At 40.1% G+C, this 14,134-nt stretch overlaps 1 protein-coding gene across 10 annotated transcripts in view; it reads left to right on the top strand.

The window, feature by feature from the left end:
* Positions 1-14,134, top strand: part of GTDC1 (glycosyltransferase like domain containing 1) — a 453,404-nt gene that overhangs the window by 383,720 nt on the left and 55,550 nt on the right. For all 10 annotated transcript variants that reach the window (XR_006273214.1, XR_006273212.1, XR_006273215.1 and 7 more), the window contains one exon: positions 1,157-1,266. Coding sequence is in view for 6 of the 10 variants with exons in the window: in XM_043488224.1 (XP_043344159.1) it covers positions 1,157-1,266 (110 nt within the window). In the remaining 4 variants the exon portion in view is untranslated. The remainder of the gene's footprint in view (positions 1-1,156; positions 1,267-14,134) is intronic.

The following is a 14,134-nucleotide window of genomic DNA, read 5'->3' as shown; positions in this document are numbered from 1 at the left end:
TTTTTTTTAATTTTAGTGTCCTTTAGCCTCTCATTCTGTCATTACAAAGAAGACTGACAAGCTAAACAAACAAAAATAATCCATGTTTTTCAAAGCTTCTACTAAATGAAAGAATTATCTTTATTACTATTCTTTTATGTGTTGACTAACCTCCACTCCTAAGTTAATACTCAGCAGACTTAGACTCAGGCCTATCCCCTTTTGATGTATTTATAATTCTCCATTCAATTATTTAAAATGAGAGATTAGTGAGAGAGTCTGTAATCTCACTCCCTAAATTGTGTGTTCCTTGTGGACACAAAGAGGCTCAGTAAATGTGAGAGGGAGGTATTCAGACTCACAGAAATGAAAAGCATCTTTGGTACATTCTCATGATCAGTAGAGAATTGTTGTTTAAAGATTGATCTTTTCTTTTGTTGAAAACCCGTGTTAAGTGGAAAATTAACCATTTTAGGAGAAAGGAAAATACGCTAGACTTTCTATGCATGCGTGCTCAGTCACTTAAGTCATGTCCGACTCTGTGCGACCCTATAGACCGTAGCCTGCCAGGCTCCTCTGTCCATGGGATTCTCCAAGGCAAGAATACTGGAATGGGTTGCCATGCCCTCCTCCAAGGGATCTTTCCAACCCAGGGATCGAACCCATGGTGTCTCCTGCATCCCAGACAGATTCTTTACCGGTAAGCCACCCAGGAAGCCCAGACTTTCTATGTTCTAACCCCAAAATGTGAAAAACATGATAAATTTCTCCCTTAATGAAAAGCTGCTGAGCCTTAAGACTTTGATAGGACTGAATTTCAATCCATGATAGAGAAGTTAGGGGTTCCCTGGTGGTTCAGATGGTAAAGAATCTCTCTGCAATGCAAGAGACTCAGGTTCAATCCCTGGATTGGGTAGATCCCCTGGAGAAGAAGTTGGCTACCCACACCAGTATTCTTGGCTGGAGAGCCCCATGGACAGAGGAGCCTGGCAAAGTTAGATTCATGAACACACACAATGATAATGCTACATAAGGGTGGGGGAAGATCTCTGCTCTGATGCCAGAGGTTCCCCTAACAGTAGACCGGGAGAGGAGTTGAGCCTATGAGAAGTGAAAACACTTTTCCTAATACATGCCCTAAGATATCACAAGTGATATTTTGTGTTTTTATTTCCAGGGAGCATGATAAAGATCCGGAGAGTTTTTTTAAGATATTGATGCATCTTAAGGACTTAGGACTCAATTTCCACGTATCTGTCCTTGGAGAAACCTTCACAGATGTCCCAGGTATCTCTTTTGTATTTTCTAGTGTGTATTTTTATAGATGACATAAGCTCTACAACTTAAGTATTAATTTCCATGTTTCCCTTCGTTAGAATAATCAAAATGAGCACTGTTAACCAAAAGATTATACGATGGCATTAAAGTGTGATTCAATTAAAAAAATACTTAAGTAAGCATTCTTTGATTTAAGTTGAGAACGTGAAGTCATCTCTTTTATCAAATATAGTTTATACAATGCATCTTGATGTAAATAAAATATATTGCTTTAGGCATCTTAACAGTTAAGGAAAGTGGGAATTCGTAATTGGATGTACAACCTCTCACCTCGGGGTCACTGGTTTGAATCCTACTCTCTCTGGTAATGGCTGAAATACATTACCATCTGTTAGGTGGCCTGTGTAAAGCATTTTGGCATCAAACTTGTAAAGCGGAGTAGATCCATATCATAGTTGTCATTGGTCCGTGCTTTTTTAATTGAACTTGAGAAAGCAAACAGAAATCCGAAGCTGATAGCAGCAGGTCTTCTCATTCCTAATGCCATAGGGAGCTTCTTCTGAACCATTTCCTTCACCTTGCATCCTCACTGGGCATGTCTGTGTCAGTAAGACGGGGAATCTTGACCACCATTCTAAGCTCTTAAATGTTCATATTTTTTAAGTTTTGGATATTCAACTTTTTTTGTAAACTCCAAGTATACATGAGTGGGTTCTCAGTTGCTAAGTTTTGTCTGACTCTTTGCGACTCCATGGACTGTACCCCTCCATGTTCCTCCTTGCATGGAATTTCCCAGGTAAGAATACTGGAGTGAGTTGCTATTTCCTTCTTCAGGGAATCTTCCCAACTCAGGGATGGAACCTGCATCTCCTGCATTGGCAGGCAGATTCTTTACTACTGAGCCACCTGGGAAGCCCAAACCCCAAGTATGCAGACAAGAAAAGTTCAGAAATGCCCTCCATCATCATGCTGTATGACTCTTAAAGTGTTACTCATGCAGTCGTGTCCAACTCTTTGCAACCCGATGAACTATAGCCCACCAGGCTCCTCCATCCATGGGATTTTCCAGGCAAGAATACTGGGGTGGGTTGCCATTTCCTTTAAGGACCATGTAAACATTACCCTCACTTAGCCAGTACTTTGTGATTCAGGTATGATGCGAGGAAGTACACCCAGCTTGTACCTCAGTAGCCTCATCTGATATGGCTTATCCTCTGCCCCCTGCACTTGTGGACAGCAGCCTCTTTTTAGTTCCTCTAAGGTTCAAGCTTCTTTAAACCTCTGGACATTTGCCTATTTGTCTGTTATTCACTTGATCTCAGCTCAGGTGTATTTTCTTTCAATGTGAAGCTTTATCATGGTCTCATGGCACCCTATACTTTTACCTTATGATACTTTCCTTAGTTTCTGCTCATATGATTATGTGAAATTTCTTATCTTACTGCCACACACACACACAAAGTAGAACATAGGTGCTGGGTAGACGAGGGTTGTGACTATCTCATTCATCACTGTTTCTCAAAGCCTAGTGCAGGGCCTGACACAAGGCTGGAACCTAGGGAATGTTGGGTAAAAATACTGTGAACTTCCTACCCTCAAGCAATTTATAGTTTTCTTAAAGAAGGAACAGTTTTGCATAAGAAGAGGAAATAGGAAGGGAAACACAGGATAATATAATTATACATGAGTACTGACTCATGTGGCTTAGAGTAGAATGTTAATTGAAGGGCTAGCACTTGAATAGCCAGAGGATTAGGATATCCCAAAAGGGGAAACAACATGGGAAAAGCATGGAGAAGCAAATATTACAGATATCATACTGAAATAAGAGAACAATTTCAGGGATTAGTGCTATGAGATCCCTAAGTAGGATAGAAGATTCTGCATACAAAATTTAGTAAGTAAGTAATATATAGACAGGTAGAGCCAAAGTATGGAGGATCTGCAAAGTAGGTTAGGTAAAGGTAAAAAATAGGGAGCCTTGGTCTTGAACTGGAAAGAGATATGATGAAACCTGTATTTTAGGAAGATTTCTGTTGCAGTGATATGTAGGCAAAATCACAGTAAGACTGCAGAGTCATCCAAGCATGGATTCTGTGAGGTGATTTGTTTTTGTTCAGTCACTAAGTCATGTCCGACTGTTTGTGACCCTATGGACTGCAGCACGCCAGACTTCCCTGTCTTCCGCTATTTCCTGGAGTTTGCTCAAAATCATGACCATTGAGTCAGTGATACCATCCAACCATCTCATCCTCTGTTGTCCCCTTCTCCTGCCCTCAATCTTTCCCAGCATCAGAGTCTTTTCCAATGAGTCAGCTCTCCGCAACAGGTGGCCAAAGTATTGGAGCTTCAGCTTCAGCATCAGTGTGGTGGCTGGTGGTAGAAAGATTAGTGAGAGGGCTGTAGGAGAAAGAGATTCTCAAGGAAAACACAGGAAAAAATTTGGTAGATGGATGGCTATCGAGAAAGAAGGAAGGAAAAAAATCAGCTTATTTGCCAAGCTGGTGATTTCAGTCTCATTTGTGACAGTATTGAGGTGTTTGTGGATGAACTGAGGAAAGTGGCTGGAGAAGACTGCTAAGCAGAGGGCTTCTCAGCCAGCTTCACCGTTGGGTAATTTTAAGCCACCACTACAAAGAAGACTAGGTTTTTCCTCAAAGGGCCATGTTTTTGGAATCACAGCTCTCCCTTCCCACCCGTTTAGCAATTTAGAGCAGCATCAGGGGGATTGAAAGTGGGATGGGGAGCAATTAGGGGCCTGAGAACTGAGTGCTCAGTAATTACAGGCTTAGTCTTTTACTTACTTTGGCCTGACCTCAACACATACTTATTGAGCACCTTGGAAGAGGGATTTCACGGTGAACGGGATGCAGCCCGCACCTCAGGGAGCCCCGCCTTGGGGAGACACTTTCGTATAATCAACACATACCTAGGATGCTGTGGATCACTATGGGATGCTGTGGAAGACCATAGGAAGAGTCCTGTTACCTATGCACACACTTCTGTTATTCCCAGTCTCAACTGGTACTCCCTTCTGCCTTCGCCTCTGGCCCATCTGTCATGTCAAACGTGAATCAGCTCTTTAAGGCTGCCGCTCTTCATCTTGCACATGGGAAGAGCGCGGTTGTTGGCTTGATGCACGAATCTGATGGCTTTCCAAGTTGGCTCCTAGATGGCCACATTGCCAGTCTTTACTCCAGAGGTTTCCTGACAGGACATTTCGTGTCACTTCAGCTGTTTTTATCACTGTCCGGGCTTGGTGAACACTAATGTAGCACTTGGTGTGTTTCAGGCATTGTTCTAAGCCATTTATAAGTGTTAACTCTTTAACCTCTTAGCAGTCTTGTTCAGCATTACTATTTCCATTTTTCTTAGTGGGGGAACAGGTGCAGAGATGTTCAGCGAGCTGACGTAACTGCGTAGTATTTTTAACCACTGTGCTATGCTACACTTCCATTTTCTCGTTTTCTGACCCAAGTGTTTCTCTAAACATTTTTCCCCCAGCTCACCATCTAGCACTACACACAAAGGGTTGCCCAGCAGGTGCAGAGGAGCCTGGCAGGCTGTAGCCCATGGGGGTCACAAGGAGTCAGACAGGACTTAGTCACTAAGTCATTTCTTTGCCTGCTGCCTCTTCCAGGTGTTAGCGTATCGAAAACCCGTACTTTAACGCCAACCTCTCTCTGCTGAAACTATGCAGTATCAGCCAGAAGAACAACTCTGGACACTGTTAACATTTGTGAGGACATGACTTTCTTCTAAACAATTGCAAAAATAGTTATTATTGCCCTGTTCATTGCTCCTGTTGACAGAATAGAAGCAGATATTTGCTACTTGCTTGGTCCTTTGCTGAGTTATTTCATGTAATGCTGATGATAATCCCAGCAGAGTATGTATTATTATCCCATTTGATAGATGGAAAAACTGAGTCTTTGAAAGTTTAAATCAAACTTGGATTATACTGTTTGTGGGTCAAGTTTTGTCTTTCACAAGCAAAACCAAGACAGGTTTAATACATGATGGCAGGGCCATTAATTACTCTTTTTCCCTTGAGGTATGATTTACTTTTAACATTGTATACATTTAAGGTGTACAGTGTGATAATTTGATACATTTACACATTGCAACACGGTCATCAGTGTAGTTCTAGCTAAGGCCTCTCTCACATCACATAATTATTTGTTTTTTGTGATAAGAATATGTAAAATCTAGTCTTCAAGCAGTTTTGAAGTTATATAATACAGTGTTGTTGACTATGATGACTATGCTGTACTTTTTAAAAAAATTTTATTGCACTTTAATATGCATACCATATAATCCACTTGCTTTGCTTGTACATTTCAATGATTTTTGGTATATTTACAGAACTGTGTAATTATCACCATGCATAGAGTTTGTTTGGCTGGTTTTTTTTGGCCATGGGGCATGTGGGGTCTTAGTTCCCAACCAAGGATCAAACCTGCACCCCCTACAATGGAAACAGAGTCCTAACCACTGGACATCCAGGGAAGTCCCCACTATGCTATTCATTTGATCTCCAGGATTTATTCTTACTCTACTTGAATGTTTGTACATTAATGACTTTATCCAACTTGTTTCTCCTTCCCTCTGCACAGAGCTTGTAGGAAAAGGTAACATATCTCTGAGCAGTGGCATTAGCGCCAATGAGTTTTACTGCCCTTTTTGATGCAGCAATCTCTTTTAAATTTCTTTTAAAAATATTAAAAACCACAATAGAGCAACTTTGTAGAGTTTTCATACTGTTGATTGTTTTCAAATTATGTTGTTGCAAGGTTTTTATCATCCTTTTTTCTGAAAAGTGTGGTAGAGTAAGATTATTGATTCTAGTTCATTTATAGCTACATAGTTTATAGCTCTTTTGTATCATCCTTTCATCTTACAAAAGAGGAGCATGACCTAGGACAGTGACTATTCCAAGTGCTTAGAGCTGAGCACAGTGTGTGAGACAGGCAGTAGTAGATAGTTGCACGGTTAGGAGTAGAACATAAGAGTCAGTCCCCTCATCCCTACTCACTTCTGTATGTGTTCAGTAAATGTTTTTCTGTTGTTGTTGTTGTTGTTTTAATTTTGACTGTGCTGGGTCTTTGTTGCAGCACACAGACTTTCTCTAGCTGTGGTACACGGGAGCTTCTCTGGCTGTGGTACACGGGAGCTTCTCTGGCTGTGGTACACGGGAGCTTCTCTAGTGGAGCACAGGCTCCAGAGCATGCGGGTTCGGTAGTTGCAGCACACCAACTTCACTAGTTGTGGTGTTCGGACTTAGTTGTCCCAAAGCATATGGGGTATTAGTTCCCTGACCGGGGATTGAACCCACATCCCCTGCATTGGAAGGCAGATTCTTAAGCTCTGAACCATCAGGGAAGTCCCTGTTTTGTATGTTTTATGCCAAGTACCAAACAAGATGTTTAGGTTGAAGTGGTGAATAAAGCAAAACATCTTTTGTGATGTTTGCATCACAGAAGTAGTCCAGCTCCAGTGCTTTATTCATCGGTTCCTAGAGCACTTAGGACATGCCAGGTACTGTTTGAAGCCACTTATGCATTGCCTTCTTTTTTTCCTTTTAATTAATTTATTTATTTTAATTGGAGGCTAATTACTTTACAATATTGCAGTGGTTTTTGCCATACATTGACATGAATCGGCCATGCGTGTACATGTGTTCCCCATCCTGAACCCCCTCCCACCTCCCTCCCCATCCCATCCCTCAGGGTCATCCCAGGGCACCAGCCCTGAGCACCCTGTCTCATGCGTCGAACCTGGACTGGCGATCTATTTCACATATGATAGTATACATGTTTCAATGCTAACCTCTCAAATCATCCCACCCTCAACCTTCTCTCGCAGAGTCTGAGAGTCTGTTCTTTATCTCTGTCTCTTTTGCTGGCTCGCATATAGAGTCATCATTAGCATCTTTCTAAATTCCATGTATATGTGTTAACATACTGTATTGGTGTTTTTCTTTCTGACTTACTTCTCTCTGTACAACAGGCTCCAGTTTCATCCACTTCTTTAGAACTGATTCAAATGTACAACAACCCTGTAAATTAAGCTCTGTTGTATCATTTTACAGCTGAAAAAAGTAAGAAAGAGGGAGGTTAAGTCACTTGCCTGAAATCACACATCCATCCAGTTTTCAATCCACAATTCAAACCTTGTCGTTCCACCTGTCTGCCATTATCCTTTAAGTGAAAACCACAAAATTATCCATATTTTACAGGTAAGAAAGTAGAAGGTGATAATGGTGGAAAATTCCTGGCTACACATATGAAATCATTTCCATTTTCTCTAATAATTTCTATGCAAATGGAAAGTTTAAAAACAAACAAAGAACCCCCACAAAGCCTCAGATTCATTTCCTAAATATATCACTCCTTAGACATTAAAGTGAACTCCCTCTTCTTTCTGCCATCTGTCTTCATCACAAGAAAGGTGTCAAAAACAATATGAAGTGGAAAGATATTCCAAATAATACTTGGCATATATTTACTGCTCAATAAATACTATTTGAATGAATGAAGAATGTCTAATGTGATAGAATAATGTAGTTTACATACCATATCAGGTATGTAAGAACCATTGTTGAAATGATTTCCAAATATTAGAGAGTTAGTGAATGAAAATAGAGAACCCTAAGACTTAAGGAAGCTCTAGATGGTTTTATATTATATTTTCTGTTTTCATATAAATGACCTTGATTTAACCTATATCTATTTTTCAATCTGTTCTCATATTTCAGCTCTTACATCAGTCAGAATAAGTTAAATTATGCTAAACTAACAGCCTTAAAAATCTCAATGGTTACAACACTTAGCACTTATGTTTTTATTCATTCTACGTATCTATTGCAGGTGAGCAGTAGTCTTCTACTCGTATGGTCACTCAGGGACCTAAACTTACAGAGAGGGACCCAAGCCTTCACCATCACAAGCATGACCTGTCACTGTGCCAGGTGGGAGAGAAAGCTGGGAGGTTCTTCCATTAGCAAGTTACTGCTCTGGCCTCAAAGTGACATTGCGTGCATGCGTGCTCAGCCACCAAGTTGTGTCCAGCTCTTTGCGACCCCATGGACTGTAGCCCGCCAGGCTTCTCTTGTCCATGAAATTTCCCAGGCAAGAATACTGGAGTAGGTTGCCATTTCTTCTCCAGGAGATCTTCCCAACCCAGGAATCAAATCCAAGACTTCTGCATTGACAGGCAGGTTCTTTTCCACTGAGCCACCAGGGAAGCCCAAAAGTGACTTAAATCTTTGGCCAGAACTTGTTGAAGGGTACTGCCCAACACTAAGGGGGCCAGGAAATGCAATCCTGCTTTGAGCCCAGAATGGGGGAAAGCATAAATAATTGATGCAAAGCACTGTTGACACCATAGTTCTTTAATATGCATCAGATCTAGGGTGCATCATAGAGAAAAATCAAGCCTATCCAAGATATCTGTCTTGGTCTGATATCTGGGTGAGTCTTCCCTGTTGAATGGATAACTTTTAATAAATACGAGAGTAGTGCTCATAGTCTTCTTGCTGGAGACAGCCCAGCTAGTATCTGCAGCCACATCTAGCAACTGTGTCCCATTAAGCAGAGTCCATACAAAGTCGAGTTGGGCTCTGTGGGAATGGAGTTAATTATCACTTGTGGTGATGGCATTTTGAAAAGCTTATAGTGTCAGTCAGTAGTACCACAATTGAGAAACTGTGATTCTATGAATTCAAGTCAGAAGGTCAGGTTTCAGACTGGGTCCTATAGTTTTTTAGATTAAGCTCAGTTAATCTATCTGTACAGTACAAAAGAGGAGATGGGTGGGAAAGAGAAATTATAATAATAGTTATGATAATAAAACCACCCACCCTATCTCACCTCCTGTGAGTTATAGTGAGGATTTCAGGCATAGTAACATAATTTGGGGGAAAGTACTTTCTAAACTTTTAATACTGTCCAGTTTTTATTATAAGACTCATGAATTTCTCTTCAGAGTTTATATATGGAGTGAGTCTTTAATGCATTTTGTATCTGAAGAGGACATTAATGATGCTGAACCTTAAAAGTTCATTCTTGCCGTTATTTTAATTATTTTTAATCCAAAAATTGAAAGGTCATTCTGCCACATAAAGCATCCATCAGACTCCATGTTACAAATGAACCAAAAAGCCTAGAAGCTTCACAGTGTAAATATTTTAGCTTTGGCCAGTTCTCATGACAAGGTCACATTATTAGCCCTTGAGATGGGATGTGTGTGTGTGTGTGTGTGTGTGTGTGTTAAGAAGATGAAAAGAAGCAGCAGCAAATACTTAAGATATCAAATCAATGGAATGTGTCTGTATATTTAATAATTTCTCACAAATGATAATTCTAAACCAAATACTTTGTTCTATGAACAGCCAAAGCCTTATATCAGGATTCCTCTTTCCCAACTTTGTGGAAGAAGGAGTTTTAGCTTCGGCCATGGGCAGTGGGGAGGTGAAAAAACTACAAGAAAAGTGACAACCTGAACTACAGTTTTGTCAGACAGAAGTCCTTCTAGTTCACCTTTAATTTGAGGTTAAGAACAGTTTGTGGAAAGCTTCTGGTTAGTATCTGGCATGACAATGGTTATTACAGTGATCTTGGCATATTCCTGATCCTTTGCTCTGGAGTCAAATGTCAGATAATTATGTAACATTCCCCCCTCCCCCCATCTCCCTTTTCATTCAGCTCCCAGCTACAATCTCATTTTCAGCAGAGCAGCTACACTGAGGGGGAAATAATAGAAACACAAATAACTTACATCACATTAATATAAAGGTATAAAATTTTGCTACAGGGGGGACCCAGCAGAAGGAAAACTATTAATATATTGATCAATGTTGAATTGTAATATGATTATATATGAGATGAAATAAATGTGCCAGTAAGATTAAATAAACTCATTCTCTCTAGACTGTATGTTTCCCCAAACCTATTCCATTTTCTTTTTTTTTTTTAAACAAATTTTGTCACTATTCATTCCCTTGAACATAGAAGTATTAACTGAGTTCCTATTGTGGTCTGGCACCTAATGGTGAATACCAAGAAGAGAAGATGTCATTGCTCTAAAATCTTAATGTCTGGGAAACAAAAACATTTTAAAAATTGCATTTTATGATACCATGTCCTTGTTTGTATTATAACATTTTCAGGTAAATTTTGAATACATTATTTCATAACCCTTACAACACTCTAATGACTAGCTAGTAAAATAAGCAGTAATACCCTCTGTTTATAACTGAGAGAAATTATTTATGTTGAAATAACATGGATCTGAGGTAGATTTTCTGCAGACAGAGCCACCTTCATACGATTCTTAGAAATAGGCTTATCATTAATTCCCCAAGAATATGATTGGGGAAGTCAGTTACCAAGAATCTGATTTGAAACTGTCTCCCAGTCCTTTGCTGAAGAAGACAACAAAATATAGTGGAAAAGTAGGGAAGATTAAAATAAATATAGACATAGAGGCTCCCGGGGCTTTACAGGTGGTGCTAGTGGTAAAGAACTGGCCTGCAGGTGCAAGAGACATAAGAGACAGAGGTTTAACCCTTGGGTCGGGAAGATCCCCTGGAGGAGGGCATGGCAGCCCACTCCCATATTCTTGCCTGGAGAATCCCATGGACAGAGGATCCTGGTAAAAACGTTACAATCCATGGGATCGCAAACAGTTGGATACAACTGAACCAGCTTAGCACTCTTGTATGCCTATATGCTCTTGACAGGAAAGAATAGATAGAAATGACAGCACCTCTTAAGATAACTTATAAATTTAACAAGATTCCAATTAAGATGCCCAAATATCACTTTATATATCCTCACAGACTAGTTCTAAAATTCCTACAAAATAAAGAAATAAGCGGAAAGAATATCAAAGAAATCACTTACAAAGGAATAATGAAGGAAAACACATCCTACCAGATTCAGAACACATATGAAGTGGTAACTTTTAAAAGAGTACTTTACAGATTTAAAAACATGAAGGTAGAGAAAGGGACAAAAATAGAGAATTCAGAAATAAACCCAGCTTGCATATAAATTTAACATCCACCACACTTACGTAACAAAATTTAATATGCTTATCCCAACTTTATAATATTTTTAAGTGAAAATAGGAAATTGAGTAAAATAAATAAGTTTGTGGAATAAAACTAACGAAACAAATTATTTGTCTAAGTAATTATATGTTTTAAATATATGCTACAGATAAAAGATTACACAAATATTAACAGACTAAAAGTACAATAACTTACTGAACTCTTATTGTGTGCCAAGCATAAAGCTCAGCTTTTTACTCACACAACTCATAAACAACAGAGATAGTGATAAGCTGAAGAAATAAGTGCTATATCAAATTTGGGGAATAAAAGCTTTAATTCTTCTAGTAATGAAATAAGTATAAATACAAAGAATTTATGAGAGAGAAGTTACATTGACCAAAACAATAAAAGTAAAGGCATATCCTAACAAAGACTGGCCAACTAATGGGGAAATATCTGTATGTATGGTGAAGCCAATGCAAATTATGTTTCCTGAGCCGTATAAGTTACTATACCCTTGGTGTGACTCAGTAATTTCATGTCAAAGAACATCCCATGGAAGTAATTCTCATGACTCATCCTGTTTCTACAGCCTCTTTCCCAGTTTTTGCCCTTATATTCTGGAGAAGAAAATGGCAACCCACTCTAGTATTCTTGCCTGGGAAATCCCATGGACAGAGGAGCCTGGCGGTCTACAGTCCATAGGGTCGCAGAGAGTTGACAAAACTTGGCCACTGAGCACACATGCATGAACGCCCTTATATTCTGGGACCTTAATTCCTCCAAAACCTTCAGATTGGTCTTCTGGCCTCTGGACACTTTGGTATTTGATTCATCCACTTACTGTTATTGGTCTTCTTTCTAAACCCAGCCCATCCAAGAAGAGAATCACAATAGTATAACAAGAATAAGAACATGTCACATAGGTTTGTTGTGGGATGAACTTAAATTTCCTGTTAATAAGCGAGGTTCTTCGAACTTTGACCCCAACCTAATCCCTCATGAATTCCTATCTCCTGAGTACATCTGTGCACTTATCCAATTCCATGCCTTCTATTATTTATTGTTGAAATTCCTCTGCCCCTCAGCACGTAGACACATGCATATCCTTTCTCTGTTTGCAAAATCCCAACTGCATTGGTGCTTCTGCCCCTGTGTCTCCCTTTTTCCTTCCCTCCCGAGTTGCTCCCAGCGCTCTTCATCATTCTGTTGTTTTCTGAGCACATTTCACTGTGCACTACAGTCAGGTGCCACTTGGCTGCCCTAAGGGGTGGTATAGCTGACCAGAAGACACTTTGCAGGTGAAGAGTGCAACTTCTTAGACAGAAACATCTCCCTGGGTTTCAAAGTCAGCAACACTCCCAGCTAGAGGGGCAAGCTTCCCTGCCCGCCTCCCACCGATACCCCAGACAAAGGTGAAGTTCCTGTTCAATGTACTTGAGAGGCTTTCTTTTCCTTTCTCGGGAAAGGTTTGTGAACTGTGCAGCTGCATTTCCCTCACAAATGCTCAGGAGACTCCCTGTGTGTGTGAGCTAAATCGCTTCAGTCGTGTCCAACCCTGTGCGATCATATGGACTGTAGCTCCCCAGGCTCCTCTGTCCATGGGATTCTCCAGGCAAGAATACTGGAGTGGGTGGCCTTTCCCTTCTCCAGGGGATATTCCCAACCCAGGGATCAAACCTGCATCTCTTACATCTCCTGCATTGGCAGGTGGGTTCTTTACCACTAGCACCACCTGGGAAACCCCAGGAGACTCTCTAGACTTACTAGACACAAATAACTGGTAAGAGCTCACTCCCATTGCTCAGCATAGCCACTGAGAATCCCTTTTTCCCCTGATCACCCCCAGACATACCATTCCATCAGGCCTAAACTTTAAAACTGCTTGAACTCTATTCCTGCAGCTTCTGTAAGTGGAATATCTATCTTTTATATGGAAACCAGAACATCCCATGCAATTCTCAAGGCAAAATCATTTATCCATCCTACCAGGGGGAAGACCGTGAAAATAATATGTCCTAGAATACAGCTCCCAAAACATCTCTCAAGAAGTTGTTCTCAAAAGTTATAGCTATGAAAACATTACTGAGGAAAAATATTCTTTAATTTTCATAAACTGTCCTTAAAATTTATGAGAGATCTACACCAGAGGAAGACACAAGGAAATAGATGAGTTAATTAAATAATGAATGCAAAAAAGGCAAGACATTGATAGATCAATAGGAAATTAGAAACAGACGCTGATTTTGAAAGCTGCAAATGTACCTATGACTTGGATTGACAGATAGGAGATCTTGGAATATGTTTGCTACACGTTGCTTTGGAGTTTTATCTTTTTGAATTCCTATAGTCATATATGGTCATGATTTGGAGTGTGGTATGGTCAAAATAAAATTTGCCTCAATAAGGGACTTTGGTGGAGAGCCTGACTATTTTACAAATTCAAGTTTCCTGCAATGGCTATCAGAACAGGAGTCTCTGACAAAAAACAGCACAACAGGGAGTGACTATCTGGATCCAAAGAGTGAGTTTTTGCAGATGTATCTCTCCTTGCCTAAATTGTTCCGTTTGAAAAATGGAAACCATCATAGATACATGGTGCAGTGGAATGAACACTGCCCTGGAGTTTAGAAGGCTCAGGATCTGGTTCCAGCTCTTACACTGATTAACCATGTCACCTCTTTCAGCCTTAGCATACTTGTCCACAAAATAAAGTCATCCAAAAGAGGTTACAACTAGAAAGAATGTTAGTGATTAGGGCGCATCAACTTTTTAAATGGGTACACATCCCTGTCCCCAGGGGGATTTCATGGAGTGACA

Source organism: Cervus canadensis, chromosome 15 (genome assembly GCF_019320065.1).
Source record: "Cervus canadensis isolate Bull #8, Minnesota chromosome 15, ASM1932006v1, whole genome shotgun sequence".
Taxonomy (NCBI): Eukaryota; Metazoa; Chordata; class Mammalia; order Artiodactyla; family Cervidae; genus Cervus; species Cervus canadensis.
This window is presented reverse-complemented; position numbering and strand designations above follow the sequence as displayed.